The sequence below is a fragment of the Lutjanus erythropterus genome, chromosome 8 (assembly GCF_056507025.1).
Source record: "Lutjanus erythropterus isolate fLutEry1 chromosome 8, fLutEry1.hap2, whole genome shotgun sequence".
Lineage (NCBI taxonomy): Eukaryota > Metazoa > Chordata > Actinopteri > Lutjaniformes > Lutjanidae > Lutjanus > Lutjanus erythropterus.
Genome location: NC_139324.1, coordinates 8,103,372 through 8,116,960, shown reverse-complemented (window position 1 = coordinate 8,116,960; position 13,589 = coordinate 8,103,372). Strand labels below are relative to the sequence as shown.

Below are 13,589 nucleotides of genomic sequence, written 5' to 3'. Positions count from 1 at the left end.
GTACAATGATACAGTCAATGATGGAAAGAGTCTTGGAAATCTGTACTTAAGTACAAGAACTGTTACATTGCTAAAATATTACTCAAATACAAGTAAAAGTACTGGTGTGAGAAACATATTTAAGTTAAAAAATATTACACAAAGTATTTATCTCAAAAAACACTTTTAACTGTTGACGTCAGTCAAATCTCCAAACTGATAACAATCGATCAATCATTAATAATTGATAAGATACAAAGAAATGTTTTTTCCTCAGTTTTATTTTTCCTAGGGTTTAATTTGTTTTTTTGTTTTTTTTTTCATTTTAAGTCTAAGTTCAGCAAATGACTCAAACAATGTCAGATGAGGTGTAGTTACTGCCATTTCTATTGATTAAATGTCCATTAATACATTTTTAATTGGTAAACTTCTCAACAGCAATTAATCGATGAATGATTAATTATCATTAGCGTCCTTATTCCAGATTTGTGCTTCCACAGTGTGTTTTGTTTTTTGTTTGTATGTCTTTGTTTTCATTGGCCCGTTTGTAATCAGATCACCTGATTGGCTACTAAGATGAAAGATTTGGATATTAATTCAAATTGTACTCAATTAAATAACGCAGTAAATTACATCTTGTAATGTATAGTTAAGTGCAAGTAAAAGTACAGCTTTGAAAATCTACTGATAGTAGTCCCCCCCCCCCCCCCCCCCCCCCTAAAAAAATTAACAAAAAAAAAACAACAACTTAATTAGAGTAATTTGACTATTTGTATTTAGTTACTTCCACCCCTGGATACAGTCTATGGCTCCAGCTCACTATGTGGACTGCACTACTCACTTTTCCGTGCACAAGTGCTACATGTTGCTCCTTTAATGCTTTATTACTATTTCTGTGACACTTGTGGTCCTCAGTAACTCTGTACTGTCCAGCCATGCAGATAGTTTGATTTGTTTTGAGAAATCCATACTGTCATCTCTGCCATGGGGATATCAGCACTGAAAAACATCTTGTCTTTTTAGAAACATGTCCAATGATGCTCTTGATCAATGCTTCACAAAATAGGTTGACTTCTTGTTTGTCCCCCTTGTTGTTGTCTGGAGTGTGTGTAACACTTGTTTTTGGACACCACAAAATACTGATGTTGTTTTGGTTCAGATTAGGCTAAGTTAACCTAATCTAGTCTAGTCAAGGTTAGAGTTAAAAAAGACTTAATTGTAATGTTAACTAAATGGACCAGGTTGATTCTTCATGGATAATCAACATTTGTATCGTCATACAACAGTTAATTTCCCACGAGAGCAGGCTCGGTAATGGTTGTAAAACCATCATCAAGTGAAATTTCCTAAATTAACAAAGGCAGATTTGTTTCAGAGAGAGTGCCACCTCTTAATATAATACTATATTTTCTACTTTTCTTTTCAATTTTAAGTCTCTATCAGCTGTAGAAATTAAATGACTTAAGAAAAACATGAAGAAAAAAAATATGACTACTGTGTAGAGCACAAGATTACCTCTAGAACAGCCAAGGTGGTCATTTTGACCATTTTAACTTCAGTCTCAACTTAACTGTCAGATTAAAAAATACAATGATGCTGGTACCTGTGTTTTCTTTAAAGTGACTGTATTTTCAAATAAAATGTTTTGTTTTTAGCTAAATTACTCAAAAGACAAAGAAAATGTGATCATTTTTACCTATTTCAGCTACAGGCGGTCATACTGACCACTAAATTTGACAGTTATATTGTTACTTTCTGCACAGTTGGAGATGTATCTTGGTTGCTTAGCAACTATCATTGTCTCTGTTGATAAAGCTTCACAAATTGTCTCGATTTCCAATTCCCCAACATTAAAACACAAATAATTAAGTGATTAGACTCAATGAAAAATAAAAACTTTTCGTCTCAGCACCAATAACTCACTGAATTTTTGTTATAGCTCTCAAATGTTGAAACAAAGTACTCTTACTTATTACAAACAGCAATGATTCCAACTTGTTTTTGGTTTTATTTTTGAACTTGTTTCCAGCCTTTTCCCATAGGCTGTGATTAATTTTTGTGATGGTTCTAGATGGAAATGTATTATTATTAATGTTAAAATAAAATGTTTACATTCTTATAAAATACATTTAACTGTTTCTCGCTCTGAGTAATTCTAGATGAATCTAAAATTTGAATCAGATCACTGATGGTTATTATCCTACAGAAAAATACTGCTGTGAATATATGCAGTCATTATGGTTTACTACATGCAATGGCTTGAATATTAAGAAATATATCAATAAATGTTATAAAATTTATATTTTGGTGTTATTTCATTTTTTAAAAGACAAGCAGAGTAAATGCATTATCTCTTAGTCTGGTATTTATCATGAGAGAAAACAGAGTTTGGAAGTCAAAGATCAAAATATGGGATGCTGCCACTTCTGGACTTACAAACTATAAATTCAGTCCAGTGAATAAACTGTGCAGATCTCCTGCATGATATTCTCTTCAGCCAACTGTTTCCCTGCTCCTCAGTGTTCAGAAGCTCCGTCTCTCCGTCCCATCTCTGCTGTAAATCTCATTTTGTTCATATGATGCTGTCCCCTTTGCCACCTCTCTCCATCCTCCCTCTTCCTCCACCCCTTCCCTCATCTATCTTTAAAATGACTTTGAGAAGTTACAGATGTGTCTGTTATGACTGCTGATATACATACAGCTTTTCATGCATTTTATATTTTATACACAGTCCAGACAATGTTGATGATCATCTTAATTTATACTTCGCTGTTCTTCTTTTTTTCTCTCTCTCTGCAGGTCAGAGGAGGTGATTTTTGTTGCAGACCTGCTGCTGAGAAACCTTGTGCCATCTCCACGTCATGATCAGTAGTTAGTCACTGTGACAGACAGTCACCATACACCCTTTTTTTTTGTATTCTGGCATTCAAAGTGACAATTTCAATATTTGGAGCACCTCAGCAGTACTCAGATACTTGAAACCCTGCTCATCTTCCCAGTTCTCTGCGTCCACCGGTACTCATGTGGCCTCCGTTATCTCAACTCTCCACCTCCTGTGTGCTCACACGGTGCTTATTATAAAGAGGCAGAGATGACATCCCGAAACCTCTTCGCCTCAGTCTTATTACACGACTTGACCCAAGGATAACCATCAATCCCCTTCGTGGCACTCGTGGACAGACGCACTCCCAGACGCAGAGCCCCGCCCCCTGGCTTCAGGCAGTATGGGAGACGGGAGCTGGGTCTGTCTGAGCCCAGCTGAGTTTGCCCAGCTGCAGCAATACAGCGAGTGTGAGTATCCACGTGTCTGGATGTGGGGGTCCACATTTGTTCTTGTTTGATGATGAGCTTCTGTGTGCATCTGTGTGCGTGTGTCTGCACACATACTGTGCATGTCTGTGCAGCTGATGCTCAAAAGGTTTGTTAGCAAAACTAAACAATGTGGTATTCATGTTATAGCGTGCCAAAGGCTTTATGCAAATCAGATTCAAAAGAGTGGATTTTAAGCAAGCCCACAAGCCATTAATCACTCTACAGTCACTATACAGACAGTGTGAAGCACTACATAAGCAACACATAAACCTACTAGAAGCGTGATCTCTGCTGGGCAACAGGTGATGAAGCACCTACTGCAATGTCATCACAATCGCCAGATGCAACCATTGTAGATTTGCAAAGATTTTTAAAAAGTGTTTTTGTACAGTAAGTTTTCATTATGATGTGTAGAATAGTGTAATGGTATTGTAACAGAATGTTCTAGAAGAATTCTATAACTGATAAAATTGCCATAAGTGGTCATTTTGACCTTTGACTTCCAAACTCTATTGTGTATCATGATAAATACCAGACAGCAGTATTTTTCTGTAGGATAATAACCATCAGTGATCTGATTCACATTTTAGATTAATCTAGAATTACTCAGAGTGAGAAACAGTTACATGTATTTTATAAGATTATAAACATGTTATTTTAATATTAGTAAAAACTAAATTTCCACCATGAACCATCACAAAAACGAGTACAAAAATAAAACCAAAAACAAGTTGGAAACATTGCGCTTTGTAATAAGTTATAGGCACAATATCGTGTTCAATTTATCATGTTTGTAACAAACTAAATTTCATGAAAATCATTTTAGAATTGAAGCAACAGTTCATCCAAAAATCCAAAATGCATGTTTTATCCATGTAGATAGTTTTGGAGTGAGTTGCAGAGTTTTGGAGATTTTCAACTGTAGAGATGTCTGTCTTCTCTCCAATATAATGGGACCATAATGGCACTTGGCTTGTGCTGCTCAAAGCGCCCCAAAAAATTCATTTGAAAAATTCAAGACCAGTGTCCCTCTCTAGAGATCATGACCAGGTTACTGAAGATAATCCAGACATTGTTGTGAGCAGTTTTATGGAGGTTTTCTTTCTACAGTAGGATGAACTCAAACTACTTTCCTTCTGACATGAAACTGCTCACTACAAGGTGTGTGGATTTTAAGTAACTGGGTCATGATTTCCTGAAAGACACATTGTTTTTCAAATGTTTTTTTTTCTTTTTCTTTTTTTTTTTTTTTGTGCATTGAAAACCACAAGCCGAGTGCTATTTAGTCCCATTACACTGGAGAGAAGGGAAACATCTCTATGGCCAAAATCTCCAAAACTCTGCACCTCACACCAAAACTATCTAGGTGGTTATAAATGATGGACTTTGATCATCATTGTTTACCATTTTATGACATTTCATGGACCAAACAACTAATCAGTTAATTGAGAAAATTATTGTTAGTTGCAGTCCTAAAAACACTACATTAGGCAAAATAATTCCACCATATTTTATATTGAGATCATCCAAAAGTAACGGAAAGTAATCAAGTTACATTATTAATATTGTGATGCATGGATTACATTACTGACTACTATTTTTTTTTATGGATAATTAGTAACTGTATCAGAATAGATTTTTAAAGGAACCCTCCGAACCCTGGTTATCAGTTTCTGTATGTATTCAGGTACTGTAGCACTGATCAGCAGTCTTTTAGTGATGTCTGCTCACTCCTGGGACTCTACCTGTCAAGAAAAACCAGCAGAACAACAAACATTGGACCAGGACTGCAGCCGGGACGTCACGTGACAATGTCACATAATTCTTCCATGTTTTTTTTTTTTTCAGAATGCCACTTATTAGCCTGCTGGATGATCCCTGTGGCTGGCTATCTCTTCCCTCACTAGTAACCACATTTGTTAGTCAAAAGAGCATCTGTCTTCTCTTTCCTGGTGGATCCTGCCTGTCATTATGATTCTCTCACGCAAGCTCCTCTGATCAGGAATTACACCATCCTGCATACATCATTCTTTTGTAGACACGTATGAAGTAAAACCACAGCAGGTCATTCTGTCACATTCACTGGTTGACTGCAAGGACAGAGGATTAAGCGCTGTGCCGGGTTAATGTTGACGTAGTTTACTTAAAGAGATAGTACAGATTGTTTGAAGTGTGGTCATATGAGGTACTTATCCATAGTCAGTGTGTTAGCTACAGTAGATGGCAATTGACATTCCCTGTATATAGTATATGAGACACCTAAAAATTCATTCATTCATTTATTCAACCTTTATTTTAACATTGATCTCATTTACAATGTAGCTCAATAAAACAGTAAAATAAAAGCTCCTAGACACAGAAAACACCAAAGAGAAACTTACATAAAAGTGGCAACAAGAGGTAAAAAACAATAAAAGCCATGATTAAAAAAAAGCATATCAAAATCAGTTTAAGTGTACGTTCTGTTTTCATTGCTTTAACTTGCTGTCAGACGGCCTTTTTCACCTGGAAACTAAGCCAAAAATAACTCTCTCCAAAACAACCAGACACTGTTGGCAAAAACAGTACCTCACAGAACACAGGAGATTGATGTCTACTACATCAGTTATCTTTTTTGTGTTATTGTTAGGGTTCCACTTACAGACACATCACTAAATGTGTCGTGGTAACACTCACTTTACGTGGCTCCTGCAGCAGGTTGCCTTCTGCTAGGTTGTAGTCCATGGTAACCATGGTTAAAATACAGAGCTAAACAGTCTAAAGTGCATCTGCATTTCAATCAAAACATTTCCAGCGGTCTTGACGTTGTGTGTAAACAGGAGAATCATCTGAAAGTTGTGCTCAGGTTAGAAAATATTAGGGTTGCATGATTCAGTAAAAATGTCATATTGCGATTATTTTGACTGAAACTACGATTTGCAATATGATTAGTGAAAATGAGGAGTTTTGCATCACAATTTTCATGTTCACTGAGAAAAAAATCATGATAATGAGATTTTTATTGATGTCTGTACAAAACGAACATGTTTTCTCTCATGTGGAAAGGAAGAGTTTTAGGTCAGGTCATCTCTGCAGAACTACAGTACTTCATTATAATGATGTTTTCTTGTGCATTCCTTCCTTTTCAGAAAATTATAATCTAGTTCTGTGATTTGGATATTGCCCCTGGCTGATAATATTTTTCAGAAGAGTTGCTGAAGTTTAGAGCTGGAATTTGTATTTGTTTTGCTGTTATACTGTAGTTACTTACGTAGTTCTAATTTAATATAGTTGGGTTAAGTTTTATTTATCATGTGAATTTGTTATGTAATTTATTTTGTATTTAGTATTTATTGATATTTATATACTTAAGTATACTTTAAACCTGTTCATTTTCACCTCAGCAATGAAAAATGTTCTTTCATGTGATGGAATGTCACTTTGTGCTTCTTTTTAAAAGAGTATCGGTTCAGGGACCATTTAGGCACCAGCACCGTTTTAAAACTATCATTTTAGTACCGCTATTTGATTAAAAACAAAACAAAAGCCAACCCCAGTTATAACAAATAACACATACAACAAAATATAATATAACAAATGCTACATCTACATGCTGTATATCCCGTCCAATCTATGACATCGTGATTCTATGCAAACCTCGGAGATACAAATCTAAACTATGCTTTTGCATGTTAACCTGCTGTAGTTGAATCATTTTGTGTTGTCAGGATCTGGCAGACAGTCTACAGACTGCATGGCCAAACCAAATATCCAGTACTGTGTTTCCACTGTCGCCCCCCCCCCCTCCCGGGACCCTGACAAAAATAAAACCACTTGAGGTAAAGCACAGATCAAACCTTTGTGCTGCTTGTCCAGGTGTGTTTTCTAGTGCAGCTTCATTGTGATGTGCAAAGAGCACTGAGGCCAGAGGGAGGAAAACACCCACTGGTACTTGATGGTTGGTGAGAACTTCTGTCAGTCCAATCAGATGTCTCTTCAGTAAGATTTGAATTTCTTTACTTTTATTTTCAGTTCAGGGCCACACTAAACCCCTGTATCAGCCTACTTAAGTCTTATATTTAAAACCGTTCTTATTCATCTGTGATGTGCAAACATTTCCACACAATCAGTCAGTCAAAGTGTGCATCATCCCGTTCAGTTATAAATCATGGAGTGTCTCCTTCTGTCAGCTGAAGAGTCAGTCACAATGGTTAGCAGTTATAGAGGAAGATCTACCACCTTCTGGTTCAAAAGTGTTTTACTCCACTTCACTGAGAGTCATCACTGTAGCAGAGAGCATGAGAGCAGCCAACAGGCCATGCTGCCTTCACTGACAGGCATCATGCTGACCTCTCTTTGTATCACTTCTCTGTTTCCATCACAGTTATTTTTGTGGTTTGGCGTCATGTTGAGACTTGGTTTGTAAAGTTTTTCATTCTGTTGCTCCTGCATTGTTTTGTGAACAGTGACACAGTGAAAAAACAGAAGTGCATTGATTCAGTTGAAAAAATGAGAGAACATTTCACAGAGATTCAGTTGGAAGCTACAGAAGTACTGAGAGTTGAACATAAAGAGACTTTTCTTTCTCTCTGCTCTCCTGCACACACGCAGCCGGCTTGGAAGTGAGTCAAGCTAGATTTGGCCCCATCTCAGGTGGCATGGTTTCACTCATTGTGGCCAAAAGCCCCAAATGAGCCCATGTCACACTCGTAAACAAACTTTGATGCGTGTGCTTTGCGTTGCAAAAGCATGACCAGCAATGCAAAAAAACGTAATTTGAATAAAATAGAACAATTTACAACTTTTTCTGGAAACTATTCCAGGTGCTCACCGCTGTTCAGACACACTTGCACACATATTCACAATAATGGCCATAACAGTATTGATTGATTGTATTACAACTTTTCATATAGGGTCTGAAATCTATTTCCTTATTAAGACCTGAATACACCACAGCATCGCATTCAAAAATCCAGTAAGTCTCTCTGAAGTCATTTATGGAGACGATCATCACCTCAATAGGCTGCCCCACAGACTCAACCCCCTCCACTCTCAGAAGGTTTTCATTACTATTGTGACATTTGTGGAAATGACATGTCATAGGGTAATATACATTGTTTGTTTTTATGGCTCTACCACTCTATCTTTCAAACGTGTCATGGTGCGCCCAATGTAAAATCATTCACATGCGTAGGTGAGGCAATATACAATTGATAAAATGTTTATTTTTTATGTTTTGTTTTTCAGATCTACAAATTCTGTTGTACGATGTGGTTTGCATACATTTAAATATCCCAGTAGATCTCTTAAGCCACTGGCTTCCTGCACAGCTAGAATATAACTTTGTGTTAGTCTGTCTTTTATGGAGGGAGGTTGTTTGAAAATCTCTCTAAGGTAGGCGTCGCTCCTGAAATAACATTCCAATTAGACAAAATGATCTGCCTGATTTGCTGGAACGTGTGGCAGAATGTAACCCAGAGGTGTTTTTCTCTGTTTATTTGATTGTTTGCAGCTGGATTTGTGAGATCCAGCTTGCCAGGCTTTAAGTTATCTGTTTGTATCAGGTCAGACAAGAACGAGAAGTGTCCATGGAAGTGTCGATCTGATTGGTTTAAGTTAGCCTGTGTTAGATGTGATAGACAGATGGTTCATCCAATCACCTGCCGAGTATGTTTTTTGAAAGTGCCTGCCCTTTTCCAAACAGTTCCTAAGGATAACTTCCCACTTGGTTCTTTGTAACAAACCATCTGGCTTGTCAGGTCAGGTGATGACATTCAGTAGAAAACAGAAAGAAGGAAAAGTGATGTAGTGGTGAGGCAGGATGTTTGTAGTGGATGTCTGAGTAGAAGATCTTTGTTGTAGTTTCATTCCTCTTTTTGTTCATCCTCGATTCCACATACTAACTAAAACAAAGTGCTGCTTACTGTAGCACAAAGTCACATCAATTATTAGAAAATTTCATTGGTTTCTCTCACAAGCTAGCAACGTTTGCTCGTCACTCGGCTGTGAGTGTTGACACGCCCACAGCGACCACTGAAAGGTGATGGTGCTCGGTTGGTTTGCTTCCAGAAGACCCAAAACAGAAGAGCACACGACAGTAATCCAGGCTGATCCTCAGCCCGTTCGTGATGTTGATGTTGTGGTCCAGCAGGGCTTTTGGTTTATGAGCCAGGCTGCAGTAGAGATAGGAGTATAATCGAAACATGACGAATGTGCTCACTGCAAAGGCCCCTGCAGGCTGAGAAGGTCTCATTTTTACTGATGGTGAGGAGAGGAGAGACAGGAAGGCTTGTGTATCACCAGCCAATCAATCAAGGACATAATGAAGGACAGAAGCTGTGCTTTTGTCTAGAGACAGGCCTGTGAGAGAGCAGCATTAACAGGCTAAAGGGCTGGTGTCATTAATAAGCCAGATAATCAAATGCAACTGAATTACTTCATCAATTGATCACAATCGTTTTGGTCATTGATTAATCAATTGAACCATGTTTGAAGCATCTTCCAGCTCTATCATTTCACGTCCTGTGATGGGATTCTTTGTGTTATATGAGAGTAACTTTAATGCATATTCGTGTTTTGGACTGTCGGCAGGGGACAGAACAAATTTTACTTTTTATAGACAAAATGATTAATCAATTAATTGAGAAAATAATGAGGAGATTATTTGATAATAAAAATGGTCATTAGTTGCAGCCCTAATATAATCAGTCTGAGCTGAGGCAATTTGTTGATCATTTGATTAGTTGATCAACAAAAAATTAATCATCAGCTGATGATGTAAGTTATTTACCCATCAGAGACACTTAACAGTCTCTGTAAGGATTTTCTGTGCTTCTTTTAAATCAGGACAGACAGACAATAAATGTGAGGACAGGTGCTGCACATTGTCACTATTTCCCTTTTAATCATCTAAAAAAAATAATAAAAACTGAAGTTCTTGCGCTGGCTGAAGCTGTGATTTAAATGAGAAGACACTGACATTCCTGCTTCTTTCTATAAAACCGTGTGGTAACAATTATTTTCAGTGTGTGAAATAATCTGTAGATTACTATACATTATATGATATATGTGGGCTGCTACTTTTTTGTTGTTGTTTGGTTCATAAAATGTCAGAAAACATTGAAAAATGTTGGTCAAAGCTCAGGATGGCATCAAGGTGTCTTATATTGTCCAAATATTGAGTTTACTGTCAGAGAGGAGTAAAGAAACCAGAAAATATTCACATTTAAGAAGCTGAAATCAGTGTTTTGACTTTTTTAAAATAAATAATTTAAAAAAAGACTCAAAATGGTTGATCAAATATACTAAAAATAGATGCAGATTAATTGAATATTTAATTAATAATAGATGTTAGATAGTTATATATATCTACATATATATATATATATATATATATATATATATATACATATATACATATATAGATAGATAGATAGATAGATAGATAGTTATTAGTTTGTCCACCTGTCCCCTCTTTTGTTGTGCACAATTTATTGATTGATTGAAGTTGAACTATAATCTGGTTACATTTTTTTTTTATCTGTAACTGTTGGAATATGTACCTTTTTTTTGTATCCAGATTACCTAGTGTCATTACATGTAATCTGTTACTCCCCAAGCTCATTTGGCTCAAATGCAGTATGACCCACCTGCCTGTCTATCTGTGTAGATGTCTACCAGCACACACTCACTGCTAGTGCAGAGCATCTTCCACAAGGCTCAGCAGAAGTATGGCTAAAACTATTTGCACAAGAACGGCAGAGAAAGTGGAGCCACAGTGTCCCAATGCTAACATGCTAATATGCTAGCTGTGAGTGCTAACAGCAGCCATGTTGGTTGTTGACATTCATTATGATCACGTTAGTTGTGTCAGCGATATGTTGTGCGCCTCTCCCCAACGCTCTCACACGCACTCATCCTCCAGCAGCGGTCAGGCAGTGTGCGTTCATGTGTTTTGGGGGAGGGGCTTTGGAGGGAGGCGTAAAGCGAGTGGCTGGGATTTTTTTTATTTTTTTTGGTCTTTTTTGGTTCGATGCTTTAAAAATCTAGCTTACTCTTGCTGATTCCTCCAGTAGTATCAACCCCAGCTTTAGGTCAGAAGTTGCATTATCCGAATTTTTCCAATTTTGTTTCATTGGCTGAATTTTTGTGACAATGATGGAATAAGTTGTTAAAACACTGAGAGCGTTCTACTGTAATTTTAAGTAATTTGCATGCAACACTGTCAAACAGAGTACATCGTGGAGGAAACTAAATCTATGAAAAGAAGTTTCTGCTCAGAGCATGCAGGGCATCATCCCTGACCTCCACTCTGGTCTCAGAGGGGTTCAGCTGTTCAGCCCCCGGTGCAGAAGAAATGCACGCTGTGGGATTTCCTCCCAGTGAAGTGCATGCTGGCAGGACCGGGAAATCCCATGTTCTGAGAATCAGCCATATTTCCATCTTTTTATATTTGCCTGTTTACTCACAATGGCCACAACATCTTAGTGCCCTTCAGCATCACTGTGGAAAAAATAACCAGTCATCTGCTGTGATGAAAGTAAACCAGTCAGTTTTTCTGTTCATCTTTTCTCTCCATGTCCTCATAAACGCATCATTTGTTCAGTATATTAAATGTTATTGTAATTGAGGCAATTTTGAAATTGGAATGCTATTAAATAGGCTAAGACTTATTATTATTATTAAAACATTTTAACTTAAATGATGAGTAATAATAGGTTATGATGAACCATGTCAAACCATATCCATGAACACGACAGACACAAAAAAGTGCAATGCAACCTCTGTTTAAATGTGTTAAATGTGTTGTTATTATTGTTAGAAAATGTTGGGATGAGAGAAGCAGCAAATCCTCACTTCTCAGAGGCTGGAAACTGTTCAATTTGTTACTGTACTTAAGGAGAGTTTTCAGATACTTTACTTGAGTATTTATTTTTCTGACAATTTCTTACTTTTACTTGCTAGATTCTAACATCTACTCCTTACATTTTCAAAGCAGGCTCATTACTTAAGTTTCAAAGCATGTGAGGGGAATTCTTAATTAGTTTTATTTTGTGTCATTGTGTGCTCCTTTCCAACATCATGACTGATTTTCAACCTAAATATCATATCGTTCATGATAAAAGCAACATGACGAAAACCATGTAACAAGAAGAAAAAGGATGTAAAAGCTGTGAAAAGATTAAATAAGCCAAAAAAAACATAACAAGATGAAAAAGAAACAATATGAAAAATATGCAAAGGACGTGAAAAACAAAAAAAATTACAAAATGAGCCAAAACATAACATAACAAGACAAAAAAGACATAACAAGACCACAACGTGTAGAAGATGTAAAAGATGAAAAACGACATAAAAAAAAAAAAAGACAAATGAGACGAAAAATGAAATAGCAAGACAAAAAAAAATGTACCAAGACAAAAAAGATGTATCTGGACCAAAAAAAGAAAAGAAAAAGTGAAAGATGAATGAGACATGACACGAAAAACAACGTAAAAGAAGAAAAGATGTAACAAGACAAAACAGACAGAGAGGGACACACTCTGTTGGAGAAAAGCTGAGCTTCAGTTCACTTTCTACAGTTGGTAAAAATGTCCTTCAGAGGACTTTTTACTTTTAGACTCTAAGTACATGTCAGAGACTGTACTTTTTCACTTTTACTGCAGTAAACAAGTTGAATCAGTACTTCTACTTGAGTAAAGAATTTGAGGACTCTTGACACTGTTGTTAATAAATGACTTCAGTATTAACTGATTATCAAAGCAGTGGTTTAAGTTTCAGTGACTTTATTAATTAGCTGATTGTTGCAGCTCTGTTGTAAAGAATGATCATTTTCAGTAGGAATTGTGGTAACTTGACTGCATCTCATGGTAGTGATGTTCCTATCATGCTTGCAGTGCAACAGCCACATTGTTCATGGAGCTAATGCTGCAGAGTAGACTGTAATCACATGTTTCTGATCTCACCTGAGATTGTTCGCTCCTCTGTCTCCTGCTGTCACTGTGGACTTCTAATGCAGGACAGAAATAGGAAAGCTTTACAGGCTGCAAAGCTGCTGCTGAGCACTAAAAATAATGAAGTGAAGCATCACCCACAGTTGATGATGAGAGCTGACATGACTGGTGTAATCAGGTGCTGATTGTGTGCATGAAGTGTGTGTGCTGATGGTGATCTGCCTGTGTACACGTGTGCATTTGTCCCCTGTAATTGTTTGACGGATGATCGTGGGAGGAGGTCATTACGGTCAGTGTTCTGGACAGAGTGTGTGTGTGTGTGTGTGTGTGTGTGTGTGTGTGTGTGTGTGTGTGTGTGTGTGTGTG

General features: G+C 37.1%; 1 protein-coding gene across 1 annotated transcript in view; it reads left to right on the top strand.

Annotated features, from left to right (window-relative positions):
- dgkg (diacylglycerol kinase, gamma) overlaps positions 1 to 13,589 on the top strand; it is a 177,660-nt gene that overhangs the window by 23,699 nt on the left and 140,372 nt on the right. Inside the window, exon 2 of the mRNA XM_084724388.1 lies at positions 2,779 to 3,270. Coding sequence (XP_084580514.1) covers positions 3,204 to 3,270 — 67 coding nt within the window. The 5' untranslated portion in view covers positions 2,779 to 3,203. The remainder of the gene's footprint in view (positions 1 to 2,778; positions 3,271 to 13,589) is intronic.